At 36.8% G+C, this 13,118-nt stretch overlaps 1 protein-coding gene across 6 annotated transcripts in view; it reads left to right on the forward strand.

Moving 5' to 3' along the window:
* The window catches only part of DGKH (diacylglycerol kinase eta), a 74,282-nt gene that overhangs the window by 20,415 nt on the left and 40,749 nt on the right, over window positions 1-13,118 (forward strand). For 5 of the 6 annotated variants that reach the window (XM_008633144.2, XM_017733573.1, XM_017733570.1 and 2 more), the window contains 6 exons: window positions 5,269-5,375; window positions 6,470-6,595; window positions 7,751-7,853; window positions 9,569-9,731; window positions 12,136-12,244; window positions 12,549-12,688. In XM_008633144.2, coding sequence (XP_008631366.1) covers window positions 5,269-5,375; window positions 6,470-6,595; window positions 7,751-7,853; window positions 9,569-9,731; window positions 12,136-12,244; window positions 12,549-12,688 — 748 coding nt within the window. The remainder of the gene's footprint in view (window positions 1-5,268; window positions 5,376-6,469; window positions 6,596-7,750; window positions 7,854-9,568; window positions 9,732-12,135; window positions 12,245-12,548; window positions 12,689-13,118) is intronic. The other variant, XM_008633145.2, reaches the window with a different exon arrangement.

A 13,118-nucleotide genomic window follows, 5' to 3' on the forward strand; every position in this document is an offset into this window, starting at 1 on the left:
CTAATTTTACATCTAAGTATGTTTTTAATATACAGAGTGTTGGCATTAACTCTACATTGGGGAAGTTTCCATCATTTCCAGATTTGGAGTTTGTCACCTTTCTGCATAACTTATGACAAACTAACACAACATTTATCCACATTTCTATGTCAGTTAATCTTTCAGCAGTTTTTACAAATAGCTTCTGAAAGCTGTTCAGATTTGCTTTCGCTTTTCCACAGTTTCATAATCGTGTATGACCTGGAATGTTTTATATGTAGATACTATGACATTCTTTTGTCTATTAATAAGTTTACCTCCTCTTACTTCTTAGGTGCTATTTTAGATCTATTTTCTTTTTTTTTTTTTAGTTAAAGAAGATCTTTAGTTATATATCTAATTTAAACCGCTCGACATTTCACTCTTTTACTGGAATACTTCATACTTTGTCCACAATTATGTATACATGTTAAAACCCATATTAACCATCCTTAATTTCTTCATCTAAAAACTGCATTTTGGTTTGATACTTGCTTCTGCCATGTGCACTTCTAATGCATTTAATAATTTATATTTTTTCTTTAGCTTATCTGTGTTAGCAGTATATATGGTTTGAGAGGACAATCTAGGAAGTTTGGAGTTTTAAAATTCCCCAGACTTGTTCTGTGTTGCTTTTTCCCATTACATAATTTAAAAAACCTGTTTAAATATTCATGCCTGGCATCTCAAACCTTCAGCACTGCTTTACACTGGGAATCCATTTATATCTATACTAAATTCAATTATTTGTGTGGTCATTGATCCCAGGCTACTCTATTATGCCTTGTACTGAGAAGCATGAGAGGCTCCTTCTCAAAAGATAATTGAGCTCTTCCTCCTGTTAGTGGTTTGGGTTACTGACACACCAAGTTGTCTTGAAACTAGCTTAGAGTCTTTGTGGTCTGATTCTTGACTGTTAACTATAGGTAAAAAGAAACCCCATTGCTGGTATCGTGCAGCTTTTGATAGTTCAGTTGTCCTGTAACATTTTATTCTCTGAGAACTGCTGTTTGTCAGGAGCCCTGCACAACTGTTTTTTTTAAGTCTGACCACAAATCAAGCCACATTTCTTTTGGAGATGATGGGTGACATTTTTCTTCAGGGCACCTTCGTTCCCAGCAGCCTTTGTTAAAAGTTGGCCAAATTAATTGCAGGCCACCATGAAGATATTCTAAGTCTGGGAAACCAGTGTAGAAAAAGAGTTAATGCCTTTTCTAGGTAAAAAACTACTGTGAACTTCCATCTTTTTAGAAGTCAAAGAATTGATATGTATGTCAATCTGAAGATTTAAGTTATAACAAACCATGCTTCATTCCTGTTACTGCTCAAAAAACAACTGACTTGTAATAAAAATTGATCATACTCTCCTTTGAGATGCAATGCTATTCTTCCCATGGGTTCTTTCTTTTGTGTGTTCTCAAAAGATAATCTACTTTTCCAATGTTGTTTGTGTGTTGTGTTGCTCTAGCTAGCACTAAAGGACTGACCTCTGCCAATGTTCATCCACAGTCTTTACTAGGACGGAGTAATTATGATCTTTTTGCCTTGCTTTAGAAATTATTCCAAACTAGCTGAATCAAGGAAGGGTTTTGGTTTTTATGCTCCTCAGAGTTTAGCTTCAACATGGAAGAAGCCTAAAGAATGGTATATCATTATCTACAGAAACTCTTCCAGAGCTCTCTAACATCAGTTACTCTGTATTAATACTGCATTTCTATCTAAGTCATTTCCAGTGGAACACTGCCTTTATGATTATTCTCAAAAATTTATTTCTTCATGTAGCATTTGTTTATCTTGATTGTTGAATATCAAGTATAGCTAATAAGTGGGAGAAAGCCTCACTCTTAAACTGCATTCTCCTGTGATGAATCGCACTAACAAACAATGTTGTAAGAGCACTCTAGGATCATGAAATCAATCAGTACAAAAATACTGGGTTTAAATTACCTCTGCAAATGCACTTTGTGCACCTGGTCTTCTTCCATTTTGATTGTGGGGTTTTGCCCACAAAACCCAGTTGTTCTTACCCATTGCCCAGGGAATTGTTGGATTGTACGGGTACTACTTGCACAGTCATTCTCTCTGATACTTTTGCCACATTTTCGGCTTGGTCTGGAGAGTGAAGAGTGAATGAAGCAGTCAGAAGGACAAGGAATGTTTGTTGTTAAAGAATGAAGAAGTAATAGAAAACTGTTCTGTGGCTTTATATCACATGTACCCTTCTGTGATGCTGGGGAAAACATTTATATAAGATTTTTTTATCAAATCAGTAGTTGTGCATTGTTTATAACCTGAAATCTGTATCACAGAAATGCTGTTTTCTATAACTGCAAAAATCACTTGAAGCTGTTCTGAAGTCCTTGATATTTTGAAGATATACAGTATTGAAAAAAAGTCTTCATGGTAGTAGTATTATTACTGGGTGTAATAACATCAACAACAACAGCAACAGCAACAACAATAATAATGACAACAATAATAATAATTTTCAAAGGCCATGAAGAAATTCATATTGGTGTCTAAAAAGCACTGTTTCATTAGCTACTGGTCAATAAGGAAAATACCTGTTGAAAATTATTACGAAGCAGAGTATGGCACAGCCCCATACTAGTCAGGAACCATCCATTACATGCAGTGACTGATGGTCCTGTTCTCTAAAAGCATATGGTCATACAACCAAACACTTCACACCTGCATTCAGAAACTATATTGCAGTGTTAAGTTTCCTGAGTCACTTAAATTCTCTTGTATTTTAGCTTTTGTTGGTGGAGCAATGACAGTTGATGTCTAGCTGTGTGTCTGCATGTTTTCCAAAAGATTTCAGATACCAGACTGATTCATGAATCGGATTCAGTGTAATCTGAGACAAAAAAACAGGGGATAGTGGTAACTAATATTGAGATTTGATTTAAATTTTTCCTTTCTTTTCTTGCAAGTTACATCTGTGTCTTAAGGTTATTGTTGTTGGTAATGTTTAATGTTCAGACCAACATAAATCTTGTTTTTGTGGTACTGAGGTTGCAGGGGGGTGACCCAAAGAGTCTGATCTGAGATTTGGTAGGTAGGTTATTTACAGTACTTACAAATCAGACATTATCTGTCACTTGCCATCTATAGTGTAGCTTGCTGCAGCTCTTCAAGCCTGGGATTGAATTTGTCCTTGCCTTGTTGCAAGAGAAGTTGAGTGCAGGGTTCCTAAGATCAAGTTGAATCATAGCTCAGTAGGACTTGAATGTTCTATTACTTTGTTATCGCTTTGTAATTTGCAATTTCTTATTCCCCCTCATCTCTGATTTGTTGTATTTTGATCTGTGTGGCAAAGCAAGTGCATATGATTTATGAGTAGGAAGCTGAATTCAGTGGCATATCTTCTCTGAAACATTCAAATGGTGAAAACTGCTCATGGTCCATCACTTGAAAACGCAGCCTTTATTTCTGTGCTTCTGTGAGAGCTGGGTTCTGTAGATGCTCAGAACCAGCTTAGGTTGGCAAACACACAATGTGATGTTGATGTGTTTAGAAAAAGTGATTCTACCCTGTTAGCTGAAAGTTATGGGATATTTGCACACTTTGGATCTATGTTGGTCTTGCTCCAACAGGTCCATGCCCTTCTTAGGTTGGGGGCCATTGACGTATTGGAGCGAGTCCATATGAGTGCCATGGAGATGATCAGAGGGCTTAACCACCTCTCCAGTGAGAAAAGGCTGAGAGAGTGGGGATTGGTCAGCCTGGAAAAAAGAAGGCTTTGGGGTGATGTAATTGCGGCCTTCCAGTATCTGGAGGGAGCCTACAAGAAAGATGGAGAGAGACTTTTTACAATGACATGGAGGGACAGGACAAGGGGAAATATGGCTTCAAACTGAGAGTAGCTGAGATTAGATAGTAGGAAAAAATTCTTTGCTGTGACAATGGTGAGACACTGGTTGCCCAGAGAAGTCATGAAGACTCCATCCCTGGAATTGTTCAAGGCCAGACTGGATGGAAATCTGAGAAACCTGGTCTAGTAAAAGACGTCCCAGTCCACAGCAGAGGGGCTTGGAGCTAAATGATCTTTAAATGTCCATTTCAACCCAAATAATTCTATGATTTTATGAATGCTGCTTTTTGAAATGACTGGTAGAGTTGCTGTAAAAGCAATGAAACTTTCTGTTGTTTCCTTCTCTTTCTTTCTAGAAAGTAAGAAAGTGAGAGCTGAGCACTTAGTTTCATGCATCTCCCAGAACACTGAGGATTGCTCTCAAACTCAGATGTTGCTTACATAGTCTCAATTCACTTTTTAAATTATCTGGCAATGGGTCAGTGGAATTAAAATGGGAAATCTATTATTCACAAGACATTCTGTACTATGGCTTAATGTTTTTTAATGGTAGATAAGCGACGGGCCAAAGCCTTGATAATTTCCTGTCAAATATTTGTTTGAAAAGAGGCTACTACTTCTGATCTGCTGGCTACTTCTCATAAACCTTTAATGGTCTTTGCCAAAATAATTTATATAATGCACTCTAAATAGAATTACATCATGCACTTCCAGTAGAAGAAATACCCACAGTTGGGCGCATCAGTCTGTTTGGTCTAATATGTTATCATTAGCTAGGCATATTAATTGAGTTGAACAAAATTCAAACAGTTATTAGGTTGTCAAAATGTCTGCCTGTACTACACGCTTGTGCTGGGTATTCCAGTTAGTGGACTTCTAAAAAACAACAAAAAGTAAGGTTCTTCCTGATTTAAGTTCTTGGAAAATTCTGTAATCCCTGGTATCCTGAATAAAAATATCACCACATAAAAATATCACTTTCTCACCTTCTGAGAAAAATAGGCCCAGCATGGTGCCACAAAGGCATCTTTTGAGCAAAGAAACAGAGTTCCTGATTCAAAATACTTCTGTAAAACACTCTCCCCTCACTTCTTGCAAATTTAAACCAGGTATCTGAGTTAAGTTACTGGAGGAATAGAAAAGGCAAACCTGTAGTTAAAGATACATTGTACCTTGCACATGAATAAATGGAGACCAATGTGGATTTCAGGGCACACTTAGTGTGGGCTACAGCTTAGCAGTTAAACCGGGTTTAGAGACTAAAAGTGCGAGTGATTATGAGCTGAATTTTCTTTGTTGTTTTGTGTCATGTACAACACTAAGTGACATGTACTTGGCTCTTTTATGGGGTATCTGTGCTTAATTTTTTAATAGGTGTGTATCACTGAAGTACAACAAATAACACAGGATATATGTTTATCTGTGTCTTGCAGTGTGTAAGTTTAAAGCACATAAAAGGTGTGCTGTCCGAGCAACAAATAACTGCAAATGGACTACATTAGCCTCGATTGGAAAAGACATCATTGAAGATGAAGATGGTGTAAGTACTATTCATGTTTACAGTCTTTTCCAAAGCTGTTTCTTTTTTATGGAAACAAGAAAAAAAAGACCAACCATAGAAATATTGCCATGTGACCCATTTAAGTCAATGGTAGGTGGCTATTTTCCTGAACACTTTTCAAAGATTAACGTGGTTAAAGTTGTATTCCTATCCCACAAGACAAGTCTAGCAACTGCAGGCACTAGATTGAAGATGTGTTACAAGATTTTAAAGGACACATGTGGAGAAACTCTGCAGCTGGAGAATTGATCCCAGAAGTTCCTAGTGCTCTGAAGCAAAGATAGTATTTTACACTGTTACCATGCTGTATTTGTAGTCTTTTTTTTGCCCTCATTACATAGAGCTGTTTCCCAGGAAGCCCATTTGGAATTCATTGAAATGGGAGGGGTTTTTGGCGATGAAAGCCGGAATTTTAAAATTAGCAGGAGAAACAACAAAAGCTTTTGTGAGGTTGATTGTGATAAATGGACTATTTTTACAAACACAACTATGTATGAACCACTGGTGTGAAGCTACTTGCTAGAAGGCTTGTTCTAAGTTGTACACCTGCGTGTCCTGAGTTGCCCATGGTATTAGTGGGACAAAGAGTGCACTGAGAAAAGCTTTGCACTGCATTTGGGACTGCTTTATAGAGCTGTGACTTACCAGCCATGGTGAGTGGGTAAGTGAAGCAACAGAAGTGTTCCGCTGTCCTGCCTATTCTTATGAATTTTAGGTATTTTTAATTGGTTTGTGTCATGTAGTCAACATAACTGAGTGGGAACTTGTTTGTATGATGGAGTCTCTGGACTTAACTGCCCCGTTGTGTTATAGTTAATTTCTACCATGAGTGAGACATGTCTCCCTTCTTCAGGGGTCATGTTTTCTGCCTAGCATGTGGAACACCAAAGTAGTCCATTCATTGCTGTTGCCTTGTGAGCATCAGTGCCCCTTATCCTGGCTGACTAGCATACCTGCTTCTTTGATGAAAGGGTACAGCTCTGAGAAATAGTTTAAATCCACCTATATTTGAGAGACAAAAGCCTTTAATTTATCTTTCTGGGTATTTAACTTTAATGACTCCTTCTCCACAGATAGCTATGCCTCACCAGTGGTTAGAGGGAAACCTGCCGGTCAGTGCCAAGTGCGCAGTCTGCGACAAGACTTGTGGCAGTGTTCTACGCCTGCAAGATTGGAAGTGCCTTTGGTGTAAAGCTATGGTAGGTGCACTGAACCACATCCAAGCAGCTCGCATTTTGACAGTTTTATTGCTTACCATTATTTTTGTTTTGTCATTTCACAACCTGCTTTTGGATTAAGTAGGAGCAGGCAGCTTCTGCAAACTCAGGTCTCTCTAGCATTCAGAATTTCTGATGACTGTCCTACCTGCACAGTTAATTTTTAATACACCCACAGATGCAGTTTTTCTTTAATAGGTGTTGTCATCCAATGTGTTTTCTCTGCTTTCTCCTAGCTGATAACTGAATTTTCAGATGCCTGTTCCTTATACCTAATAATCATATGTTACTTTCTTGCATTTTTTATTGTAGCTATTGGTCTATTAATATTTTAGTCATATGTTACATTAATATTTATTAATGTATTAACATGTTTATTACTGCAAAAGCTTGACTTTCTCTTCTTCAGGGCAATCTGTAGGTTACTGATTGAAATTCTTTAACATACTACTGCCATTTCCCCAATATATAGTTTTCTCTTAATTTTATCAACTTGTCTAATAAGATGGGTTTTTTATGCACGTCAGCAGTTTATTTACTGTCGAAGGTTCTGGCATATAGGTGTCCAGGGCTCTGTGTGTAAGCAGTAGGAAATGATTGGCATCTCCAGAGGTGACTTGAAATTTAGGTGAATTGAAGCCACCTGTGCATGTGCCTCACTTTCCAATATCTGTGGAAGAGACCTCTATAACATGGAATTTATGGGACCCAGCTTTGGCAGATGGGTCTGGCTTGGTAGGTGTGCTAGCTTTAATGCAGAAACGTCTTCCAGAACAGCCCAGTGGACCAGGCAGGTACAGAGTTGGTGTTTTGCTTGCTGCAACAAGCACAGATGCTGGCTGCTGGGAACTTGGTTCTTCGTTCCTTGTGGATGGGGGCAAGTGATTCCCTTGAAAGAGTGAGTCATATCTGCTCTTGGGGTAGCTGAAGATGAAGTTCTCCAAAATAATGTTTTGTTGAATTAGTAACAAGCCTCTGTGGTTGAACATTTGGGGTTTTTTCCTAGTCTCACTCCTTTTCCCTCTACACCTAAATGTTATATATCAGTCCATTATTGTTACATAGATAACATAGTATCAGTTGTGTTTTCACCTCAAAATTCCACTGAAGGAAAATATTTTTTTGGTTTTTTTGTAGGTTCACACGGCCTGTAAAGATCTGTACCCTCGTAAATGTCCACTTGGCCAATGTAAGGTATCGATCATCCCTCCAACAGCACTAAACAGTATAGACTCCGATGGTACGTAGTACTCTAGTGGGTTCAGTAGTACCTCTGGGCTTCCAGTGCCTATTGAGATCCCTACAAATAAACAAAGCTAAAATCCTTCTGCTGAGCAGGGAAATGCAGTCTGCAAATTTAGAGAGAAGTATAATTTTCTGTGTAGGTTTTTCTAGAATTATTTAACTGTCATGTTTTTAAAAATGTTTTTTAAAGTTGCCCCAGTAGAAATTTTCTTCCATTTTACTTATGACCCTTAGAAACATTTCAAGTGAATGATCAGAGTCCTCAGATGAAGGGGGCTGATGTCTGCCTGGCATACACCACTCCTGTGAGTTCTCAGATTTTGGATAATTTTGCATTATGCAGAGATAAGGTAGCTGAACATCTCAGAGTCTACAACTACTTTACCAGGCTTAAGAGAGGAATTGCTTCCATAGCTTCTCTAAATTATATTTTTTAAAATATAAGCAGTGTAAGAATCCTGCAACACACAGCTAAAAACCCAGCAAATGCTCAAAACTCAGAGGTGCTTTCTGGTGGTTCAGGATGAAGACACATCAGCAGTGGGAGACCGTACTTCAAGGCAGAGAGTGGATTTTAAAAAGAAGTAATCATGAAATATTAAGTGCTTTAATTTTATAGTTTGTGTTGATGGCAAACATAGACCAACAACTTTAATGTAATTCAATGAATTTTGTTACATGAAGTTTGTAAAAGTGATTGTGTATGCTGTATATATTCACTCTGTTTACTTGCTTTGTGGTATCTTAGACATCATGCTGTCATTTATTATTCATGCTAGGAAGATTTTTCAATATATGAAATTATTTTTCTTGGCATTTAAATTAATTAATCAAACCTTATTTGAAATTAGACATTATGATAATGTGGAATTAAATTAGCATCCTTTAATGCCAATTTTTTATTTGTAGCTTTAATATTTTTTTAGTAATTGAAAACAACGGAATCATTTTAATACTGCCAGAGACAAATGTCAAAACCTATACATGTGAGGTCTGATTTTGAAGTGTTGTTGGGATACCATTACCTCCATGGACTGGTTGTGTTAGTGACAACAGTGCCCTTTAGTGCTTCTGACTAAGGACCTTGTAGAAATCCTACTGTAATTAGTTAAGACCTGCATTGACTTTGATAAGTTGTGAATCACAGCTGAAGGTCTTCTGTTGTTCAGTGATTCTGTTTTACTTAATAGTATAACCTCAGTCTGAAAAGAAGGCTCTTATGCAAAGTCTCACCTGGGAGGAACTGAGTACAAGTAACTTTTAAAATCTGAGTACTCTTAGAAAGCTCATATAGATGTGGATGATCCAGCTCAACCCAGTACAGTTAAAGCAAAATAAGATTGAAAACCAAACACTTGTAACTGAAATATATATTAAGTTATGTGATAATAAACTATAAAGATGAGATTTAAGAAGTATTCTAAAAGGTTAATAAATTTTCACTGTTAAAAAACAATAAAGCTATTGTCTTCAGGATTTTACTAAATCTAGGCACTGAAAATACCAGAAACAAACAAAAAAAGAACTGGTAATTCTTGTGCAATTATGTTTTCCTTGCAGGACTAATACTCAGTTTAGCACTTACATTATGCATGATAAAATGTACTCCTTTTGTCCTTCATCCCTTTCTTCCTCTTTCCCATGATTTCTTTTTGTGTTGTTCATATTAGAAAACCTTATTTATTTCATTCTTTCTAACTATGTTTACAGGTTTCTGGAAAGCCACATGCCCGCCATCCTGTGCCAGTCCTCTTTTAGTTTTTGTTAACTCAAAGAGTGGAGACAATCAGGGAGTAAAGTTTCTTCGTCGATTCAAACAGTCGTTAAATCCAGCTCAGGTCTTCGATTTAATGAATGGAGGACCTCACTTAGGGTAATGATCTTGGAAATCTTGAGCAAGCCCTTCTACAAGGGAATTTAGTGCAAAGTGTAGTGTTGTGTTCCCCTTGTTTTATAGTGTTATATCCCCTTGTTGCTATAATTCTATCACCAATATCTACTCTGACTTCCTAATTAAAATCTAAGAGACAACAGAATCTCAAGATAAATTCCGGTGGGTGAAGGGATTGTAGGATAACATTTTCCTTCTAGAAAAGCTTGAAAATTCAAAACCAAAAGCTCTTGGCTAGCTTTGACTTCCGTTAACTGGTAAGGCTCAAAACTGTTATAAATGTATAGATGTTTTCCTGAATCACAGGAACTTTGATTTTGCCTTTATGCACTGTTGCCCATGTGCTTTTCTTCCATTTCAAATGCATAATTCAGATATTCCTCTGACCTTTTTGTGTATAGCTATGGAATAAAACTGTTGTCTAAATGTGCTCTGTATCTTTTTAAATTCTGAACGCAACTGTCAGCAGGGGGGTGTGCAGTGGGTAATGGACAAGTACGTGAAAAAATTTTCATCTTCAAAGTACATCCAAAATATGGTTTAGGCAACATATGTAGATGGTCAAGAAAATTACCATCCCACAGAATTTGGAGCAAGAACACAGTTAAAACCACCGGGCATTTCTCCCCAAAATCTAAGGGTTGATTGTTGGAGAGATAGGGAAGAAATTTGCATAGTGGTGGCCACAACCCAAGCATCTTTGCACATTCATGAAGATTAAATTCATGCCCATTTTTCTGTTCTTCATTAATTCCACTCAGATATAGTGATGTGGTTAAATGGCCTAATAGTACCAGTTATAGCAACTAGAAACACTAATTTTTTGTACTCTTTAAGATGCAGAATTATACTTAATGATAAAAATGTAGATTAAACGAATTCACAAATATTCAGTTCAAACAGTGTGCAAATAATACAAATATAATTGAATACAGCTGTGGATTATAATAATTAGTACTGTGTTACGGACATGTCATATTAACTCTTTGAGCTGTAATATTCCTTTCATTATAACCCTGATGAGCTCAATCTAAGTCACTTTTAGCTAGCATTTTGTACGTGTAATTATAATGGCATATTTGTCTTATGGATGAGAAAGTCTTTGAAAGGAGACAGTCTGAAAAATATGTTTGCAAGTTCTCTTCCTTGAGATAGCTGTACCATGGCTGAAGAGGCTCACTTTGATTTCGTACAGTAATTGCAGTTCATGTTGGTTGCTTTTAAGTACTCTTCCCAAAGAGTTTCCAAGGAGAGGTCCTTAGCAGTTATTTCATCAGGTCACACTGATGTCTTCTTTTTTTCTAGTTGATCTAAAAAGCAGAGGTGCATTCTATAAGTGTATTTCTAGGGGTTTAGGATAGGATAAATTGTTCTGGTATCAACATTTTTTTCCCTTAAATATCTGCTTCATTTTTCTGAATAGGTATGTGCCCATCATATTGAAGTGATATTATTTTCTTTAGAAAAAGTATAAATGCTTCAAAAATTTGTGATCTTGATATGTTGCTTTTTAGAAATGGTTCAGAAATTATACATATTCTGGAAAATAACATGCGTTAAAAATAAATATCTTTGTTGTTAATACTTTAAGAATTTATACTTTCCAATTATTTTCTTTTCTTTTTCTTTTTTTTTTTTTTAGTTTAAGTCCCTGTTGTTTTTACATCTTGGCTGTTTCTGCACATCTCACTCCCATTTCCTCTGTGTCTCACCTTTCTGCTTTTCCTGTCTCTCTTGTCCTCCTTTTCTGTACTGTCCAAGTATTGTGTCCTAGAGGTGTTAAAAGTCTGAGAGAACGAGAAGAAGAGCCATAGGAAGTAAGAGCAGCATACGGCTTTAAGGATATAGTATGAAATACTTGTATTATTTGTCTTATATTGTTGTGATCACCTTATGTTTAAGAATTGCCCTCAATGGTCTTTATATTTAGTTAGCCCCGCGTTGACAAAAGCCCACCCGTATTGTGGAGCACATCCTGTCATTGTGTCTTAACCTCTTCTCGTTTAAAATTCCCAATGGTGCGTTATGCTTCTGGCTGAAGTGAGAAGCATAGAGCAGTTGCAATTTTATCACTTAAATTTTTATTTTCTTTTTAAATATTAATAAAATCTATAAAATCAGACTTATAAAATCCTGAAAACAATATCAAGGGAATTTTTTAAAGAAAAACTTGGCATGTTATTTATCAGAAATGTCAGTGTAAGTGGAATATACAGCAACAGATGGGCTGCAGATAGGTTAATTAAGTAGATGTTTGTATCTGCATACCCTGGAAAAATAAAAGGATCATAAAGATGCTGTGCACAATATTTTCTTGTAACAATTGCTAATGAAGGTCACTGCTCTCTTGCTAATGGACATAACTAGCTCTGCATTTTCTCTGCAGTTTGCGGTTATTTCAGAAATTTGACAACTTCAGGATTCTTGTGTGTGGTGGCGATGGAAGCGTGGGTTGGGTCTTGTCAGAAATTGATAAGCTCAGCTTGCACAAGCAGGCAAGTGTGCATATTTATTTTCCTTGCCTAGACTGACTATGCCTAATTTTGTGTGCTTACCTTTTCCTTGACTTGGTTCTTTGTTGTATCTCTTTCTATGGGCCAAACTTGATAGTTACTCTTTAATGAAAGTTTTCACTGTTATAAACAGGATGAGTTGTATTGGAACAGCACAATTTGACTTACAGGCTTTAGACATCAGCTATAAAATTAACATTTGTTGATTGAAATAACAAGCATTTGTAACCATTAGTATTTTCTTTCTAGTTTTCAATAGTAGATTTGTTCCTGTGTTGTGTTTCAGTGTCAGCTAGGAGTGTTACCCCTTGGTACTGGAAATGACCTTGCTCGTGTCCTTGGTTGGGGAGGATCCTGTGATGATGACACACAACTTCCCCAGATTTTGGAAAAACTAGAACGAGCCAGCACAAAAATGTTAGACAGGTAAACCTAAATGTGCATATATATGACTTACCATGAGATTTATAGTGTATTTATTTGGGTTTCTGATGGCCTAAAATCCATCTTGGAGACTTGGTGTTCAGTAGGTTTGTTTTTTGAGTGCAGGTCATAATCATAAAGGAAGCTGCAATCGTAATGGGGACAGCTCTTTAGCCTGCTTTTTAAACCAAAGAGTCAGAGGGATAAGTGATTGATGGAACTGGGAAGTGTGCTGTCCAAACTTGTTCAAAAGTTGACAGTTTATTGCATGACTGAAGGAGCTGTTACAAGAAGTTGTGAGCGTTAAGAAATTGTGTAGATTCAAAACTGGTTTGAGCAATTTTACGGACTCCGTGCATAATTATTAAACACCATTAATGGTAGCATCTTTATTTAGAAAACACCTGAGCTCTCTGTCCTTGGATGTGGGGAG

This window comes from Corvus brachyrhynchos, unplaced genomic scaffold, assembly GCF_000691975.1.
Source record: "Corvus brachyrhynchos isolate BGI_N302 unplaced genomic scaffold, ASM69197v1 scaffold202, whole genome shotgun sequence".
NCBI classification, from domain to species: Eukaryota; Metazoa; Chordata; class Aves; order Passeriformes; family Corvidae; genus Corvus; species Corvus brachyrhynchos.